Source organism: Salvelinus fontinalis, chromosome 5 (assembly GCF_029448725.1).
Source record: "Salvelinus fontinalis isolate EN_2023a chromosome 5, ASM2944872v1, whole genome shotgun sequence".
NCBI lineage: Eukaryota > Metazoa > Chordata > Actinopteri > Salmoniformes > Salmonidae > Salvelinus > Salvelinus fontinalis.
This window is the reverse complement of record NC_074669.1, coordinates 1,054,651-1,075,100: the sequence shown is the minus strand read 5'-3', so window position 1 is coordinate 1,075,100 and position 20,450 is coordinate 1,054,651. Positions and strand designations below refer to the sequence as shown.

General features: G+C 43.4%; 1 protein-coding gene across 2 annotated transcripts in view; it reads left to right on the top strand.

The window, feature by feature from the left end:
• Window positions 1-20,450, top strand: part of LOC129854896 (ATP-dependent Clp protease ATP-binding subunit clpX-like, mitochondrial) — a 39,147-nt gene that overhangs the window by 14,608 nt on the left and 4,089 nt on the right. For both annotated transcript variants that reach the window (XM_055922034.1, XM_055922033.1), the window contains exons 11-14: window positions 10,761-10,925; window positions 11,315-11,614; window positions 17,301-17,393; window positions 17,638-17,744. In XM_055922034.1, the coding sequence (XP_055778009.1) occupies window positions 10,761-10,925; window positions 11,315-11,614; window positions 17,301-17,393; window positions 17,638-17,744 (665 nt within the window). The remainder of the gene's footprint in view (window positions 1-10,760; window positions 10,926-11,314; window positions 11,615-17,300; window positions 17,394-17,637; window positions 17,745-20,450) is intronic.

Genomic DNA, 20,450 nt, shown 5'->3' with positions numbered 1-20,450 from the left:
TTAATTTTCAGAATGAGAGAATTAGGTGAAAATGAGGTGTTGCTTGTTGAACAAGTGGATTTAGGGATCAAGTGTAGCTGGAGCTGGGCCTGGCTTAAGCTGGAAGCCAATAGAGGTGAAAGGAACACCACACACTTTCCCTCTTTCAATACAGTGGATAAAAAGAGGTAGGCCAGGTGTACTCTCTGCCTGAAAGAGATCAATTATGCCAACAAAGGGTATCATGCTCTGCTGGCACATTGTAGAACAGGTGTCCACAGGCAGAAAGTGTACAATGTAATAACCTGAAGTGTAGCCCAAAGATATTGCTTTTGTTGTGTTGAACTTGACAGTAACACGTGTGTGAGTGAGGGAGGATTTTTACATTTAACTCCGTGAATGTTATTTTTGCACACTTGTGCAAGTCTTGTGCACTTGATCGATGTCTACTATAGTAGCCACTATAATAGAGCAAACATAGAATGCCTGTTTGTTTCATTCTATTTCTACTTTAAGATGTGTTTTTTTTTTTTTTTTTTTCCCCCAAGTGAAATATTTAGATGTGTGTGGCTACAATCCTTCTATTATAAAGGCTGTCATGGCTAACTGCAATATTAGTGTATTGTTTGACTTGAGTGTTATTTGCAGTAAAGTCTAGGCAACAAATAACATTGGATTGCTTGCTTTAAAATGTTTTAGCTGTGAGTTAGGTTCACATTAACCACTTTTTATTTTACACACACAGACTGATCATGTAGATCATATTCTTAGTTAACCTGCATTTTCCCCTAGCAGGGATTTATTGCATGTTTTGATGCAACAAAAAACGTTTTTGGGCCCTCATCTCCAATTGACTCAAATGATGTCAATTAGTCTATCAGAAACTTCTAAAGCCATGACATAATTTTCTGGAATTTTCCAAGCTGTTTAACGGCACAGTCAACTTAGTGTATGTAAACTTCTGACCCACTGGAATTGTGATACAGTGAATTATAAGTGAAATAATCTGTCTGTAAACAATCGTTGGAAAAATTACTTGTGTCATGTACAAAGTAGATGTCCTATCCGACTTCCCAAAACTATAGTTTGTTAACAAGAAATTGTAAGTCGCTCCAATTTGTAAGTCGCTCTGGATAAGAGCGTCTGCTAAATGACTTAAATGTAAATGTTAACAAGAAATTTGTGGAGTGTTTGAAAAACTAGTTTTAATGACTCCAACCTAAGTGTATGTAAACTTCCGACTTCAACTGTATTAGTCCTACTGTAGTGATAGTCCTATTGTGGTGATAGTCCTATTGTAACGATAGTCCTATTGTAATAATGCCGTTTGATAAAAATGTCTGCTAAATGGCCTATATTAACAGCTACTGCAGTTCAATGTTCTGGCTGGGTGGTTTTGGTTTTTAACCTCACAGCCAGAGTCCTTGATGTCAATGTATGTTTGTAGGTCCTGTTACCTTGTTATAGACCTAATGTTATAGACCTAATGTTATAGGCCTAATGTTATAGACCTAATGTTATAGACCTAATGTTATACAGTGACTTGAGAAAGGATTCACTTCCCACCTCCCTCTGTCTCCCTCCCTCTCTCTCCCTCTCTCTCTGTCTCCCTCCCTCTCTCTCTGTCTCCCTCCCTCTCTCTCTGTCTCCCTCTCTCTCTCTCCCTCTCTGTCTCCCTCCCTCTCTCTCCCTCTCTGTCTCTCTCCCTCTCTGTCTCTCTCCCTCTCTGTCTCTCTCCCTCTCTGTCTCTCTCCCTCCCTCTGTCTCCCTCCCTCTGTCTCCCTCCCTCTGTCTCCCTCCCTCTGTCTCCCTCCCTCTGTCTCCCTCCCTCTGTCTCCCTCCCTCTGTCTCCCTCCCTCTGTCTCCCTCCCTCTCTGTCTCTCTCCCTCTCTGTCTCTCTCCCTCTCTGTCTCTCTCCCTCTCTGTCTCTCTCCCTCTCTGTCTCTCTCCCTCTCTGTCTCCCTCCCTCTGTCTCCCTCCCTCTGTCTCCCTCCCTCTGTCTCCCTCCCTCTGTCTCCCTCCCTCTGTCTCCCTCCCTCTGTCTCCCTCCCTCTGTCTCCCTCCCTCTGTCTCCCTCCCTCTGTCTCCCTCCCTCTGTCTCCCTCCCTCTGTCTCCCTCCCTCTGTCTCCCTCCCTCTGTCTCCCTCCCTCTGTCTCCCTCCCTCTGTCTCCCTCCCTCTGTCTCCCTCCCTCTGTCTCCCTCCCTCTGTCTCCCTCCCTCTGTCTCCCTCCCTCTGTCTCCCTCCCTCTGTCTCCCTCCCTCTGTCTCCCTCCCTCTGTCTCCCTCCCTCTGTCTCCCTCCCTCTGTCTCCCTCCCTCTGTCTCCCTCCCTCTGTCTCCCTCCCTCTGTCTCCCTCCCTCTGTCTCCCTCCCTCTGTCTCCCTCCCTCTGTCTCCCTCCCTCTGTCTCCCTCCCTCTGTCTCCCTCCCTCTGTCTCCCTCCCTCTGTCTCCCTCCCTCTGTCTCCCTCCCTCTGTCTCCCTCCCTCTGTCTCCCTCCCTCTGTCTCCCTCCCTCTGTCTCCCTCCCTCTGTCTCCCTCCCTCTGTCTCCCTCCCTCTGTCTCCCTCCCTCTGTCTCCCTCCCTCTGTCTCCCTCCCTCTGTCTCCCTCCCTCTGTCTCCCTCCCTCTGTCTCCCTCCCTCTGTCTCCCTCCCTCTGTCTCCCTCCCTCTGTCTCCCTCCCTCTGTCTCCCTCCCTCTGTCTCCCTCCCTCTGTCTCCCTCCCTCTGTCTCCCTCCCTCTGTCTCCCTCCCTCTGTCTCCCTCCCTCTGTCTCCCTCCCTCTGTCTCCCTCCCTCTGTCTCCCTCCCTCTGTCTCCCTCCCTCTGTCTCCCTCCCTCTGTCTCCCTCCCTCTGTCTCCCTCCCTCTGTCTCCCTCCCTCTGTCTCCCTCCCTCTGTCTCCCTCCCTCTGTCTCCCTCCCTCTGTCTCCCTCCCTCTGTCTCCCTCCCTCTGTCTCTCTCCCTCTCTCTCTCTCCCTCCCTCTGTCTCCCTCTCTCTCCCTCCCTCTCTCTCCCTCTCTCTCCCTCTCTCTCCCTCTCTCCCTCTCCCTCTCCCTCTCCCTCTCTCTCTCTCTCCCTCTCCCTCTCCCTCTCTCTCTCTCCCTCTCTCCCTCTCCCTCTCTCCCTCCCTCTCTCTCTCTCTCTCTCTCCCTCCCTCTCTCTCTCTCTCTCTCTCCCTCCCTCTCTCTCTCCCTCCCTCTCTCTCTCTCCCTCTCTCTCTCCCTCTCTGTCTCTCTCCCTCTCTCTCTCCCTCTCTGTCTCTCTCCCTCTGTCTCCCTCTCAGAATTCAATTCAAGGGGCTTTATTGGCATGGGAAACATTGTTAACATTGCCAAAGCAAGTGAAGTAGATAATATACAAAAGTGAAATAAACAATTAAAAATTAACAGTAAAAATTACTGTTACACTCACAGAAGTTCCAAAAGAATAAAGACATTACAAATTAGAGGTCTACCGATAATGATTTTTCAACACCGATACCGATTTATTGGAGGACCAAAAAAAGCCCATTTGTAATAGTGACAATTACAACAATACTGAATGAACACTTTTATTGTCACTTAATACATAAATAAAATCAATTTAGTCTCAAATAAATAATGAAACATGTTCAATTTGGTTTAAATAATGCAAAAAAAACTGTGCTGGACCTAAATGTGCAATATGTGCCATGTACATTTTTTTTCTCCAAAAGCTAACGTTTAAGTTCCTTGCTCAGAACATGAGAACATATGTTAAAAGGAACCACCAGCTTTCGTGGGTCTTCAATATTCCCAGTTAAGAAGTTTAATGTTGTAGTGCAGAAAGCAGAGCTTGTCTGCATGCTCCCCTGTCAGTCAGCTCCTCTGCTTATCATAAAGTATTCCCACCTCACTGAACACTCTCTCTGCTTGGGACCGAAGACGGTGAGGGACAGAGGTAACTTCTTTGCCAGTGGAGCGAGTGATTGACATCTGTCCTCATTATGCTTCCACCACTCCAAAGGCAAGCCGCTTTTTCTGTCAATGACAGGCTCTGTGAGGTAACGCTCAAACTCAATTTCAAAACTGCACTGGACTTCAGCCCTGCCCTCTTGGCTTCCAAGGATTCTAGCGTAGAGGCTGTCCACCAGACTGGGTGGCTGATCTATCCGGACTCTGCTTTTTTTGCACCTGGATCTGGGTCCTCCTCTTCACTAGTCCATTCTGCTGTGGCTCTGGGATTTGGTTTCCTTAGTAGGTCAGACTCCTCCTTCAGCCACTCTTTTGCATTCTCTAGTGCTGTCCCTGAGGTGAAGGCGTAGCTCTTGTAACGTGGATCCAGGACAGTTGTCAGCACCAGGCACTTTGTCTCCTTGGCCTTGAAGAACCTCCTTGTCAGACTGTCCAACATGGTCTTCCGGTAAAGTTTTGATACCTTGAGTAGAAGAACCCTCCTGCTGTAGCATCAGCTTCAGCACCGACACACTGGGGATGAGGCATGCTGCTGTAGAGTTGAAGTGGCTCTTCTCCAGTGTCACCTCCTCCATAGGGGCCAGAGTCTCAATTAGGTTAGAGACAATGTCCCACGGTGCAGCAGACAAACTGCTGATGTGTCCGTATTCACCTGCATACACATTCAGTGCCTCTGTTCAAACATCTTCTGCAACATGTGTAGTGTTGAGTTCCAGCGAGTTTGAACTGCTTGGATGATGCTGTGTTTGGAAAGGCCAAGCTCTTCCTGAATGGCCCTCAGCCTTTGTTTGGCCAGTACAGAGTGATCAAAGTAAGATGCACAGCTCTCTTACTGGATAGGCTGTCATTGATTACAAGCTGTAGGGTGTGTGCACTGCAGCTGAAGTCTTGGAAGCTCCGCCAGTCTCATACCTTTCACCATGTTTGCCCCACTGTCCCTGAGGACCAAGCACTACACGTTCTGTGTGGATTTCCCAGTATTCCAACATGGTCAGAAACATCTCTCTGACGTAGTTTCCTGTGTGTGATCCAGTCATAGTCTTGACATTCAGCACAACCTGCTTTCTTGTCCAAACATTGTCAATGAAATGTCCAGTAAGGCTCATATCAGGGACTCTGTAGTGCTTGACCAGCAGTCAGTTGTGAATGCCATGTGTGGAGCGTTGACTGGTGCCACCAGATTCTTCACTTTCATCACAACTCTTTCATGTGTTTTTATCTAGTATTTCCGTGCGAAGGAATTTTTCGTCTTTAATCCTGTACCGGGGTTCAGCAAGAGTCATCAGCCGCTGAAAACCAACGTCAGACACCACTGTGAATGGCTGGTTGTCAGTGGCAATCATCTCGATAATTACATCATCCATCTTCTTGGGTCTTTGTCCTGCCATTTTGCTTGTTTATTAAAAAGTTGTAAGATTATAGCCCGCGACGTCTGTGAACTGTCCGTATCACTTTTTCCTTGTTGAATAATTTGCGTTTGCTTTTTTTTTCATCATTGCTTCCTTATGGGCTTTTGGATGGGTGTTCTCATGGTGATTCCACAGGTTGCTGACCCCATGCTTACATCTGTATCACAAATAAGACACCTCGCTTTCCCTGGTGCCAATTCAATGTAATAGTCCCACGCTGGTGCTCTGCTTTTCTCTGCCATCTGTAAATTGTATATAATCGTTTCGCACGTACAGCTCTCTGAAGTGACAGGGATACCGAAGAGTGCTTATGCGACACAAATACTCTCAACTGTTTGAATAATAAAAATAGAGTTTAAGTTACCTGTGATGAATGTTGAAAACCAAAAACTGTCATTTCTATATGCAGGAAATCTTATTTTAATAATGGGCATGGTAAGAATTGACTACCAAGTGTGAGTCATAATTCCCATGACACCATCCAGCAAAATCTGAAAAGCAGTTCCTTCATTCATTTATTCCATAGGATATTCTTAGATTGACTTCAAATAAGGTCTGTTTCGTGTAGGCTTACACCACCTTGTCAATTTGATAACTGTGTAGATATCCATAGGACAAGGTAACTCTGATCAATATTGGCTAAATATAAGCAAAGGGGGGGGAAATGTAGAGTGGATTTATGAAAATATGTTGACAAACGTTACCTTATCCTAGTGAGATTTACACGGGTATCAAAACGTCGAGGCGGTTTAAGCCTGCACGAAACACAGACCTTATTTGAAGTAGATCAAGACATTCCCTATGGAAGACATGAACGGTAAAATAACGAAGGAACCCCTTTCAAGTTCAGCCGGGTCGACTATTTTTCTCTATACCATTTGTATTTCATATACATTTTGACTATTGGATGTTCTTATAGGCACTATAGTATTGCCAGCCTAATCTCGGGAGTTGATAGGCTTGAAGTCATAAACAGCGCTGTGCTTCAAGCATTGCTAAGAGCTGCTGGCAAACGCAGGAAAGTGCTGTTTGAATGAATACTTACGAGTGTGATGAAAACATGAAATCTGCCCTAATTAATCGGCATGGCTCTATTACAAATGTCATATTATGTATATATACAGTGCTGTAACAATGTGCAAATGGTTAAAGTACAAAAGGGAAAATAAATAAACATAAATATGGGTTGTATTTACAATGGTGTTTGTTCTTCTGCCCTTTTCTTGTGGCAACAGGTCACAAATCTTGCTGCTGTGATGGCACACTGGTATTTCACCCAGTAGATATGGGAGTTTATCAAAATCGTGTTTGTTTTCGAATTCTTTGTGGATCTGTGTAATCTGAGGGAAATATGTGTCTCTAATATGGTTAAACATTTGGCAGGAAGTGCAGCTCAGTTTCCTCCTCATTTTGTGGGCAGTGTGAACAGCCTGTCTTCTCTTGAGAGCCAAGTCTGCCTACGGCGGCCTTTCTCAATAGCAAGGCTATGCTCACTGAGTCTGTACATAGTCAAAGCTTTCCTTAAGTTTGGGTCAGTCACAGTGGTCAGGTCTTCTGCCACTATGTACTCTCTGTTTAGGGCCAAATAGCATTCTAGTTGGCTCTGTTTTGTTGTGAATTCTTTCCAATGTGTCGAGTAATCTTTTTGTTTTCTCATGATTTGGTTGTGTCTAATTGGGTTGGTGGCCTGTGGGTCTGTTTGTGTTTGTGAACAGAGCCCCATGACCAGCTTACTTAGGGCACTCTTCTCCAGGTTAATTTCTCTGTAGGTGATGGCTTTATGGAAGGTTTGGGAATCGCTTCCTTATAGGTGGTTGTAGAATGTAACGTCTCTTTTCTGGATTTTGATAATTAGCGGGTATCGGCCTAATTCTGCTCTGCATGCATTATTTGGTGTTTTACGTTGTACCAGGAGGATATTTTTGCATAATTCTGCATGCAAAGTTTCAATTTGGTGTTTGTCCCATTTTGTGAATTCTTGGTTGGTGAGTCGACCACAGACCTCACAACCATAAAGGGCAATGGGTTCTATAACTGAGTCAAGTTTTCTTAGCCAGATCCTAATTGGTATGTCAAATTGTATGTTCCTTTTGAATGCCCTTCTTGCCTTGTCTCTCAGATCATTCACAGCTTTGTGGAAGTTACCTGTGGCGCTGATGTTTAGGCCAAGGTATGTATAGTTTTTTGTGTGCTCTAGGGCAACGGTGTCTAGATGGAATTTGTATTTTTGGTCCTGGAGACTGGACCTTTTTTGGAACACCATTATTTTTGTCTTACTGAGATTTACTGTCAGGGCCCAGGTCTGGCAGAATCTGTGCAGAAGATCTAGGTGCTGCTGTAGGCCCTCCTTGGTTGGTGACAGAAGCACCAGATCATCAGTAGACATTTGACTTCAGATTCTAGTAGGGTGAGGCCGGGTGCTGCAGACTTTTCTAGTGCCCTCGCCAATTTGTTGATATATATGTTGAAGAGGGTGGGGCTTAAGCTGCATCCCTGTCTCACCCCACGGCCCTGTGGGCCGAAATGTGTTTTTTGCCTATTTTAATCGCACACTTTTTGTTAGTATACATGGATTTTATAATGTTGTATGTTTTTCCACCAACACCACTGTCCATAAATTTGTATAGCGGACCCTCATGCCAAATTGAGTCAGTTTTTTTTTAAATCAACAAAGCATGAGAAGACTTTGCCTTTGTTTTGATTTGTTTGTTTGTCAATTAGGGTGTGCAGGGTGAATATGTGGTCTGTTGTACGATAATTTGGTAAAAAGCCAATTTGACATTTGCTCAGTACATTGTTTTCACTGAGGAAATGTATACGTGTGCTGTTAATGATAATGCAGAGGATTTTCCCAAGGTTGCTGTTGACGCATATCCCACAGTAGTTATTGGGGTCAAATTTGTCTCCGCTTTTGTGTATTGGGGGGGGATCAGTCCTTGGTTCCAAATATTGGGGAAGATGTCAGAGATGAGGATGATGTTAAAGAGTTTAAGTTTAGCCAATTGGAATTTGTGGTCTGTATATTTTATCATTTCATTGAGGATACCGTCAACACCACAGGCCTTTTTGGGTTGGAGGGTTTTTATTTTGTCCTGTAGTTCATTCAAGGTAATTGGAGAATCCAGTGGGTTCTGGTAGTTTTTAATAGTTGAATCTAAGATTTTTATTTGATCATGTATATGTTTTTGCTGTTTGTTCTGTGTTATAGAGCCAAAAAGATTAGAGAAGTGGTTTACACATACATCTCCATTTTGGATAGATAATTCTTTGTGTTGTTTGTTTAGTGTTATCCAATTTTCCCAGAAGTGGTTAGATTCTATGGTTCTTCAATTACATTGAGCTGATTTCTGACGTGCTGTTCCTTTTTCCGTAGTGTATTTCTGTATTGTTTTAGTGATTCACCATAGTGAAGGTGTAGACTCAGGTTTTCTGGGTCTCTATGTTTTTGGTTGGATAGGTTTCTCAATTTCTTTCATAGGTTTTTGCATTCTTCATTAAACCATTTGTCATTGTTGTTAATTTTCTTCGGTTTTCAGTTTGAATTTTTTAGATTAGATAGGGAAGTTGAGGGGTCAAATATACTGTTAACATTTTCTACTGCCAAATGTACACCTTCACTATTACTGTGGAACATTTTGTCCAGGAAGTTGTCTAGAAGGGATTGAATTTGTTGTTGCCTAATAGTTTTTTGGTGGATTTCCACACTACATTCCTTCCATCTACAGCATTTCTTATTATTACTCAGTTCCTTTGGCTTTGATGTCTCATGAGTATTGAGCATTGCTCTGTTCAAGTAGACTGTGATTTTGATGTGATCTGATAGTTCACAGTCAGCCCACTGACACCCCTATCTGAGAGACTCTAGGTTGAGGTCAGTGATTAAGTAGTTTACAGTACTACTGCCAAGAGATGAGCTATAGGTGTGCCTACCATTGACTATGTACATACCCAGCGTGCGACAGAGCTGCAGGAGTTGTGACCTGTTTTTGTTGGTTATGTTGTCATAGTTGTGCCTAGGGGGGCATATGGGGGAGGGAATGCTGTCACCTCCAGGCAGGTGTTTGTCCCCCTGTGTGCTGAAGCTGTCCGGTTCTGGCATTTAGGTCGCCACAGACTAGTACCTGTCCCTGGGCCTGGAAATGATTGATTTCCCCCTCCAGGATGGAGAAGCTGTCTTCATTAAAGTATGGGGATTCTATTTCGGGAATATAGGTTGCACACGAGGACATTTTTATTTGTTAAGATCATTTCCTTTTGAATTTCTAGCCAAATGTAAAATGTTCCTGTTCTGATTAATTTAACGGAGTGAGTTACATCTGCTCTATACCAAATTAGCATACCCCCTGAGTCCCTTCCCTGTTTCACACCTGGTAGTTTAGTGGATGGGACTTCCAGCTCTCTGTAACCTAGAGGGCAACCAGTGGGTCCGTCTCCTCTATACCAGGTTTCTTGTAGGATGACAATGTCTGTATTTCCGATTTCTTTGATGAAGTTCAGGTTCCTGCTCTTTAGGCCAAAGGCAGATGACCTCAGGCCTTGGATATTCCAGGATGAGATGGTGAAGGCTTTATGTTCCATAAAGTGTCCAATGTTGGTTGTGTGGTTTGGCCTCAGGCCAGTAAGTGTGAGCAGAGCCTGCTGCAGTGTATTTGTCATGTGCGCTGAATACAACAGTGAAATGCTTACTTACAGGCTCTAACCATTAGTGCAAAAAAGGTATTAAGTGAACAATAGGTAAGTAAAGAAATAAAACAACAGTAAAAAGACAGGCTATATACAGTAGCGAGGCTACATACAGGTCTGATCTATGGGTGCCTAAATGGGATATCTCTCTCTTTGTCTCTGTCTCCTTCCTCTTCTCCACACCCCTCTCTCCCTGTCTCCCTCCCTTCTCTCCCCACCCGCTCTCTCCCTAACTCCCTCTGTCTCAGCTGTAATCTCTGCCAAAGGTGATTCTAACATGTATTGACTCAAGGGTGTATTGTATTGACTCGATACTTATCTAATCAAGATATGAGTTTTATTTTCCATTCATTAAAAAAAAAGAATTATATATATATATATATATATATATATATATATATATATATATATATATATATATATATATATATATATATATATATATACACATATATATATATATATATATATATATATACACATATATATATATATATATATATATATATATATATATATATATATATATATACACATATATATATATATATATACACATATATAATTTTGTTGATGGTTGACAAAAAAAAAGACAAATCCATTGGAATCTCACTTTGTAACATAACAAAATGTGTAAAAAGTCCCGAGGTGTGGAATTCTTTCTGAATTCATTTTATATGGTATGGGAGGCAGTAGTGTTTGACAACCATTTTATATGGTATGGGAGGCAGTAGTGTTTGACAACCATTTTGTTTGCAGGGTCTGCTCAAACTCTTGGAGGGCACGATAGTGAGCGTTCCAGAGAAGAACTCCAGGAAGTTGAGGGGAGAGACTGTGCAGGTGGACACCACTAACATCCTGTTCGTAGCGTCAGGGGCCTTCAACGGACTCGACAGAATCGTCAGCAGACGGAAGAATGAAAAGGTGAGTAAGAAATATAATTATTATTTTCCCTCTATGTATCCACCCAGACCTGTAAATAAGCTGTAGTCCTCCGTGTATCCACCCAGACCTGTAAAAAGACTGTGGTCCTCTGATTAGTTCCTGTCTTATCACTGTTCTAAAATACTTGGTCAACAAAGAGTGTCTCTTATCTGAGCAGTTTATTTATTTGTCCATTTTAATGTATTCTTTTCAGGAATGTAACATGAATGTCTAGACCTGGCGATCTTCCCCAGATGTCTAATTTCTTCAGTGTTTTAGTGTTATCACTTCCTGTAGCTTACTTACCCCCCCCCCCCCCCCCCCCCCCAACCGTTCTTTTGTCTAGTAGCTGGACTTCAACACACGCACTAATCTTCTTCTCCTTCTAGTACCTGGGCTTTGGCACGCCCTCCAACATGGGTAAGGGTCGTCGTGCGGCGGCAGCAGCCGATCTGGCTAACAGCAGTGAACAGACGGACATGGTGGCAGAGATGGAGGAGAAGGACCGTCTGCTGAAGCTCGTGGAGGCCCGGGACCTCATTGAGTTTGGGATGATCCCGGAGTTTGTAGGGCGTCTGCCTGTGGTGGTGCCTCTACACAGTCTGGATGAAGAGACGCTGGTCCGCATCCTGACAGAACCACGCAACGCTGTCATACCACAGTACCAGGCCCTGTTCAACATGGACAAGGTAATTAGTAATGGAACCACCTAATGCCGTCATACCACAGTACCAGGCCCGGTTCAACATGGACAAGGTTAGATAGTAGTAGAACCACCTAATGCCAAAGTACCAGGCCCTGTTCAACATGGACAAGGTAATTAGTAATGGAACCACCTAATGCCACAGTACCAGGCCCTGTTCAACGTGGACAAGGTAATTAGTAATGGAACCACCTAATGCCGTCATACCACAGTACCAGGCCCGGTTCAACATGGACAAGGTAATTAGTAGTAGTTAGGGCTGGCACAATTCCCGTATAATTATGTAACCCATGGTTATGGATGAAGACCGTCAGGAAACTAAAATAACTGTCAAAACCGTTAAAAAAATATACACAAATGTATCTGGACACCCTTTCAAATGAGTGGATTGGGCTATTTCAGGTGTATAAAATCGAGCACACACAGCCATGAAATCTCCATAAACATTGGCAGTAAAATGGCCTTACTGAAGAGCTCAGTGACTTTCAACGTGGCACCGTCACCAACAAGTCAGTTTGTCAAATTTCTGCCCTGGTAGAGCTGCCCTGCTAGAGCTGCCCTGCTAGAGCTGCCCTGCTAGAGCTGCCCTGGTCAGCTGTAAGCACTGTCATTGTGATGTGGAAATGTCTAGGAGCAACAACGGCTCAGCCGCGAAGTGAAATGCCAGACAAGCTCACAGAAAGGGACTGTCGAGTGCTGAAGCGCGTAGGGCGCCAAAATCATCTGTCCTCGGTTGCAACACTCAGTACCGGGTTCCAAACTGCCTCTGGAAGCAACGTCAGCACAATAACTGTTCCTCGGGAGCTTCCGCACAGAAACCTAAGATCACCATGCGCAATGCCAAGTGTCGGCTAAAGTGGTGTAAAGCTCACCGCTATTGGACTCTGGAGCAGTGGAAATGTGTTCTCTTGTGATGAATCACGCTTCACCATCTGGCAGTCCGACGGACGAATCTGGGTTTGGCGGATGCCAAGAGAACGCTACCTGCCCGAATGCATATTACAAAATGTAAAGTTTGGTGGAGGTCTGGGGCTGTTTTTCATAGTTTGGGCTTGTGTAACAGCTTTGCTTCCATCCCTCTCCTCGCCCCTACCTGGGCTCGAACCAGGGACCCTCTGCATACATCAACAACAGTCACCCTCGAAGCATCGTTACCTATCGCTCCACAAAAGCCGCGGCTCTTGCAGAGCAAGGGGAACAAGCACACTACCGTTCAAAAGTTTGGGGTCATTTAGAAATTTCCTTGTTTTAGAAAGAAAAGCACATTTCTTTGTCCAGTAAAATAACAGCAAATTGATCAGAAATACAGTGTAGACATTGTTAATGCTGTAAATGACTATTGTAGCTGGAAACGGCTGATTTAAAAAATAAAAATAAATAAATAATAATAATAATGAGGATCTACATAGGCGCGCGCACCCATTATCAGCAACCATCACTCCTGTGTTCCAATGGCACGTTGTGTTAGTTAATCCAAGTGAATCATTTTTAAACGGCTAATTGATTATTAGAAATCCCTTTTTTTTGCAATTATGTTAGCACAGCTGACAACTGTTGCACTGATTTTAAAGAAGCATTAAAACTAGCCTTCTTTAGACTAGTTGAGCATCTGGAGCGTCAGTATTTGTGTCTGTCCGTGTTCTTTTAGAAGGAAGATAATGTATTATTATTAATAACCCTGCATTATAATTATATAAAAGCCCCTTTAGATATTCTGTTTTTATTTACAGTAGTGATGGACAGCTGGAAGCATTTTTTTAAATAAAGGTTATATTTAAAAAAATATATATATTTAAAAAAAATCATCCACCGAGGGTATCGTTTTCTTAGCAAGGGAGGAGAATTCCCTACCTGGGCGGACTGTGAAAGGATCACATACAAACACAAATATATCCTTGGGCATGCTGTAGTCTTCAAATCTGGTGGAGAAGTTGTCCCTCAGCTGCTTGATGAAATGTTCCATCACCTCTGTGACAATGCAGGTCCCTCTGCCTGTCGTCTCTTCAGTGTGCTGAAGTGCAGTGGCCTTCCAGAGGACAAGTCCAAATCCAACAACTCCAGCTTCCTAGTAAAGGCCTTTCCACCATGTTCACGACTGTTTTCCCTCTTCCTTGTAACTGCAGATTTAACCCGTTTAAGTTACGGAATATGTCCGCAAAAAAAAGCGGTGTGTGCAGCTTGCAATTACCAATTCAATGTTTCTGCGTCGGGCCTCTATATGGGGCGGCCACTGAAGTTCTATGCTTAGATTCATAATTAGTCTGAGATTTTAATTGTTTGCAAACAGCGATATTTTCATTGCAAATGAGACACACTGGCTTGGCATTGGGAAAAGATGGAGAGATGAAAGCATGTCTCTCAATACATTCTTCTCTGAAACTTCGATTTTCATTATCCGCCTTTTTTCTTGATACTTTTTGAAAGGGACATGTTCTCTTGCTATCAAGCTAATTGTTCTGAACGAATGTTGACATTAAAAAAAGTAGTGGACTACAGTAGGCTACGTAGACTTGTTTTTCCCCACCAATCAACTCACAGAGGAAAAAAAAAAAAACGTTTTTTTTTATTAGAGACAGTGATTTTATGAGCGTAATCAGATAAATGATTATCTTATTGTCACTGAATTTATTATGTACTAATCATATGTGTTAAATCAATGAGATTGTTATTTTCACTGAATCTCCGTTTGGGTATTGGTTAGCCTGCAATTGGAGTGTGGAAACGGTCACGTTGTACAGCGCCATATTTCCTTAACGGAAACCCCTGAGGGTTTTGTTTTTCTTGGAAAATGGAACCTGAATATGAATATCTTTGTTGCAAATGTGCCATACGTCCATGCTTATACATTTTACCGAAATTACACAAACCTAAAACACAAGGCAACTATCCAGGCAGACCAGTGGTTGCAGGAATAGGCTCAATGCTAGAGCCATTGTCAAACTTTGTAGACTCTTTTATTAAATCTCATTTGCAATCATTGCCATCATATGTAAAGGACTCTATAGACTTCTATAGACATAAACAAGATCTCACCAATAACGGGTTTAAAAGAAGACTGTATTTTGGTCACATTAGATGTCGAGAGTCTATATACCAGCATTCCCCATGTGGGGGGGCTGGCAGCACTAGCACACTATTTGGGAGACAGAGATACTAATGAATATCCACCAACAAACTTCATTCTAGAGCTGGCTGAATATGATTTGACGTATAACTATTTCAGGTTTGATGATGAATACTACCTCCAAACGAATGGAACATCGATGGGCTCCACATTTGCTCCGAGCTATGCCAACCTCTATATGGGTCTTTTTGAAGAATGTTTTGTTAATAATGAAAACGAGAATCCATTTTTGAATAAAGTCCTTAAGTGGTATCGATATATTGACGACATTTTTTGTATATGGGTAGGAACCGAAGAAGAACTGTCAGAGTTTATGGCACTACTCAATGACATTGACCCTAATCTCAAATTCACTATTGAACGTGACACTAAACGTGTTCATTATCTCGATATGTGGATTGAGAAATCAAATGGAACCTTGTTTACAAGTCTATATAGAAAAGAAACGGACAGAAATACTCTATTACAGGGTGACAGCTTCCACCCTGAGCCATTAAAAAGAGGACTTCCAAGAAGCCAATTTCAGACTGCGCCGTATCTGTCACTCCACAGATGATTATCTAGAAAAAGCAGCAGAGATGCGCATGAGGTTTCTAAGAAGAAGCTATTCGTCACAATGTGTGGATGAAGCTCATAACTTGGCATTGGAAAAAACACGAGATGAACTGCTACAAAAAAGACCCGCTAAAGCCAAAGAACACTCCGTAATGTTCACAACTACATATACTTTGAATTCGCGAAAAGTGGGAGAGGTGGTCAAGAAACACTGGCATATTTTATCATCGGACCCAGCTTTGCCGGCTGAATTTAAATATCCACCACGTATTGTGTATAGGAGAGGTCGCAATTTACGCGATAAATTGGTTCATGCCAACTGCCAGCCACTTAAGAAAATTAGCCAAGCACTTTTACGCCCTCTACCAAATGGTAGCTATAAATGCAGAGGATGCGCACAGTGCAACAATATGATGAAGTGTCAATATTTCTGTCACCCACACACAGGAAAAAGGTTCCAAATAAATGACATTATTACGTGTTCCACCACCCATGTTATTTACATTATTAAATGTCCATGTGGGCTCTGTTATGTCGGTAAAACCACCCGCTCTCTTAAACAGAGAATTAGTGAACATAAAAGTTCAATCAGGAGAAACGACAGGGATTATCCAGTCGCTGTACATTTCAATGACATGAAGCATGACATTTCCACCTTTAGATTTTGTGGTATAGAGAAAGTTAAGATATCAGACAGGGGAGGTGATATTAATAGTACTCTGAGTAAAAGAGAATGTTTTTGGATTTTCACCCTCCAGACATTGTTTCCAAAAGGACTTAATGATGAAATGCCTTTGTATGTTATGCTGTGAATTGGAACATGAAATGTGTGTCTCTTGTAGATTATTCTGACGTTTTTCATATGATGTACCCAATGACTAATGAACTTGCCATGTCCTCATTGAGATTATACAGAAGTGTTCAATACGCCTTATTTATACACTTTTGTAATATTTATGAAATGCACATTGTTATATTTGGTAGCACTTATTTATTTTCCTTTGCTTCCAACCCCCTTCGATGTGTAGAACGGATGTGGGTGGAGCCAGGTCTACATAAGGGTGCAACTTTCAAAAAATCCCAAAAGCTCTGACGAAGGCCGTGTGGCCGATACGTAAGCTTATTAAATATCGGTGATACTATCAAGAGCAGTGTGCGGTTTCCTTTTCCTTCATCTTTTTCTTGGAATAGAAACACCATAATATTAATCAAATTAATTAAGGTAAATTTTAAAATCAATCCCATATACTATGTTCTTACTAAAAAAGGTTTTAAATTCTCTAGTCCAGCCAATATTACAAAAAGTCAAATGCTTCTCAAACATGCCCTCTGGTGGTCAAACTAGCACTAACGGCAACAATGGCTGACAATTAAATAACGTGCCATAGAATTCTGCGGCAGCCCGCTAGGTGTGCTGTGGTATGACGCAAATTTTACAGGAAGAACCACTGTAGTAGTAACACAAGGTAGTAGCAGCAGCAGCAGCAGGCCCTGTTCAGCATGGACACGGTGAGGAAGGAAAGGCCTTCTTTCTCGGGGCTGGAACCACATCTGCCCTGCTGAGAATCTACTGGATACCTACAGCTCACATTCAAGGACTGCTGGCTACTTAGCAAACACACAGATAATATTGTCAATATCAAGGATGTGTTTTTGTCATGTTTAGTCTAGTGTGGCAGGTATCCCAGTGATTAGAGCATTGGACCAGTAACTGAAAGGTCGCTGGTTCGAGTACCCAAGCTGACAAGGTGAAAAATTAGCCGATGCACCGTTAAGCAAGGCACTTAACCCTAATTTGCTCCAGGGGCGCCGTACAACTATGGCTGACGCTGTAAAACAACACATTTCATTGCACCTATCCAGTGTATGTGACAATAAAACCTATATTCTTTTGGGGGGGGGTCTTTGGATGTGCATATCACTTTCACTCTTCCTGTGTTTCGGCTCCTGTTTTAACCTCCAGTGTGTTCCTCTCTCTTTCATTGTGTTCCAGTGTGAACTGAATGTAACGACAGATGCTCTGAGAGCCATCGCCAGGCTGGCTCTGGAGAGAAAGACTGGAGCCCGTGGCCTGAGGTCCATCATGGTCAGTCAGTACAGAAAATGATGCACAATAACAATGTGCTCAATTTCTATAAGTTGTGTAGTTGAGTCTTTTATCAGCAGTCACAATATACACACAATGGCTTCAATTGATGATGATAAATATAAGTGATATTTCTATTATGGTGAGTGATTTCTGTGACGTTGTAATGAAGGTTAAATTAATTATTTAATTTCCATGTCCTGTTTCAGTTTGCTGTGTGAAATGTCTCTTTTTTTGAACACAGGAGAAGCTTCTTCTGGAGCCCATGTTCGAGGTGCCATGTTCAGACATCGTGGCTGTGGAGTTAACCAAGGACGTCGTCCTGGGCAAATCAGAACCACAATACGTCAGGTTAGTCAGCACCTGTTTGGTTCTAATTCTCACTTCTCAAATCATTGTTATACAATGGCAAGTGTTTTTTTTTGTGTTAGGCTGAAAAAGAAGAGAAACACACTTTACACTAAAAAACGTAGGGGGGGCAGGCTGTCATTGGAAATAACAATGACTTGTTCACTGACTCACCTGGTGAAAGAAGAGGTAAACATCAACCCCATCAGTCATGCAGGTCCTACCTGTTGGTGTCATCATGTCAGAGGTATATTAAGAACAGAACCCTGACGTTCCCCTGTCATGTTCCCAAGTGAAAACGCATTTCATCAAATCCTACCTCGGCTCCTTTACCACTAACTAACACTTATCCAGAGCGACTCACAGTAGTGAGTTCATACGTTTTCATACTGGTCCCCTGTGGGAATCAAACCCACAACCCAGGCGTTGCAAGCACCATGCTCTACCAACTGAGCCACACAGGACCAAATAACTAACCCTGCCACTAATACTGACCCTCTCTTTCTCTGCATAACTAACCCTACCTCGTTCTCTCTGTCTCTCTCTCTCTCTGCATAACTAACCCTACCTCGTTCTCTCTGTCTCTCTCTCTCTCTGCATAACTAACCCTACCTCGTTCTCTCTGTCTCTCTCTCTCTGCATAACTAACCCTACCTCGTTCTCTCTGTCTCTCTCTCTGCATAACTAACCCTACCTCGTTCTCTCTGTCTCTCTCTCTCTGCATAACTAACCCTACCTCGTTCTCTCTCTCTCTCTGCATAACTAACCCTACCTCGTTCTCTCTGTCTCTCTCTCTCTCTCTCTGCATAACTAACCCTACCTCGTTCTCTCTGTCTCTCTCTCTCTGCATAGCTAACCCTACCTCGTTCTCTCTGTCTCTCTCTCTCTCTGCATAGCTAACCCTACCTCGTTCTCTCTGTCTCTCTCTCTCTGCATAACTAACCCTACCTCGTTCTCTCTGTCTCTCTCTCTCTCTCTGCATAACTAACCCTACCTCGTTCTCTCTGTCTCTCTCTCTCTGCATAGCTAACCCTACCTCGTTCTCTCTGTCTCTCTCTCTCTCTGCATAGCTAACCCTACCTCGTTCTCTCTGTCTCTCTCTCTCTGCATAACTAACCCTACCTCATTCTCTCTGTCTCTCTCTCTCTCTGCATAACTAACCCTACCTCGTTCTCTCTGTCTCTCTCTCTCTCTGCATAGCTAACCCTACCTCGTTCTCTCTCTCTCTGCATAACTAACCCTACCTCATTCTCTCTCTCTCTGCATAACTAACCCTATCTCGTTCTCTCTGTCTCTCTCTCTCTGCATAACTAACCCTACCTCGTTCTCTCTGTCTCTCTCTCTCTCTGCATAACTAACCCTACCTCGTTCTCTCTGTCTCTCTCTCTCTCTGTATAACTAACCCTACCTCGTTCTCTCTGTCTCTCTCTCTCTGCATAGCTAACCCTACCTCGTTCTCTCTGTCTCTCTCTCTGCATAACTAACCCTACCTCATTCTCTCTGTCTCTCTCTCTGCATAACTAACCCTACCTCGTTCTCTCTCTTTCTCTCTCTGCATAACTAACCCTACCTCGTTCTCTCTGTCTCTCTCTCTCTCTGCATAGCTAACCCTACCTCGTTCTCTCTGTCTCTCTCTCTGCATAACTAACCCTACCTCGTTCTCTCTGTCTCTCTCTCTGCATAACTAACCCTACCTCGTTCTCTCTGTCTCTCTCTCTGCATAACTAACCCTACCTCGTTCTCTCTGTCTCTCTCTCTGCATAACTAACCCTACCTCGTTCTCTCTGTCTCTCTCTCTGCATAACTAACCCTACCTCATTCTCTCTGACCCTCTCTCTCTCTGCATAACTAACCCTACCTCGTTCTCTCTGTCTCTCTCTCTCTGCATAACTAACCCTACCTCATTCTCTCTGTCTCTCTCTCTGCATAACTAACCCTACCTCGTTCTCTCTGTCTTTCTCTCTCTGCATAACTAACCCTACCTCGTTCTCTCTCTCTCTGCATAACTAACCCTACCTCGTTCTCTGTCTCTCTCTCTCTCTGCATAACTAACCCTACCTCGTTCTCTCTCTCTCTGCATAACTAACCCTACCTCGTTCTCTCTGTCTCTCTCTCTCTCTGCATAACTAACCCTACCTCGTTCTCTCTCTCTCTGCATAACTAACCCTATCTCGTTCTCTCTGTCTCTCTCTCTCTCTGCATAACTAACCCTACCTCGTTCTCTCTGTCTCTCTCTCTCTCTGCATAACTAACCCTACCTCGTTCTCTCTGTCTCTCTCTCTGCATAACTAACCCTACCTCGTTCTCTCTCTCTCTCTGCATAACTAACCCTAACCCTACCTCGTTCTCTCTGTCTCTCTCTCTCTCTCTGCATAACTAACCCTACCTCGTTCTCTCTGTCTCTCTCTCTCTCTGCATAACTAACCCTACCTCGTTCTCTCTGTCTCTCTCTCTCTCTGCATAACTAACCCTACCTCGTTCTCTCTCTCTCTGCATAACTAACCCTATCTCGTTCTCTCTGTCTCTCTCTCTCTCTGCATAACTAACCCTACCTCGTTCTCTCTGTCTCTCTCTCTCTCTGCATAACTAACCCTACCTCGTTCTCTCTGTCTCTCTCTCTGTATAACTAACCCTACCTCGTTCTCTCTGTCTCTCTCTCTGCATAACTAACCCTACCTCGTTCTCTCTCTCTCTCTGCATAACTAACCC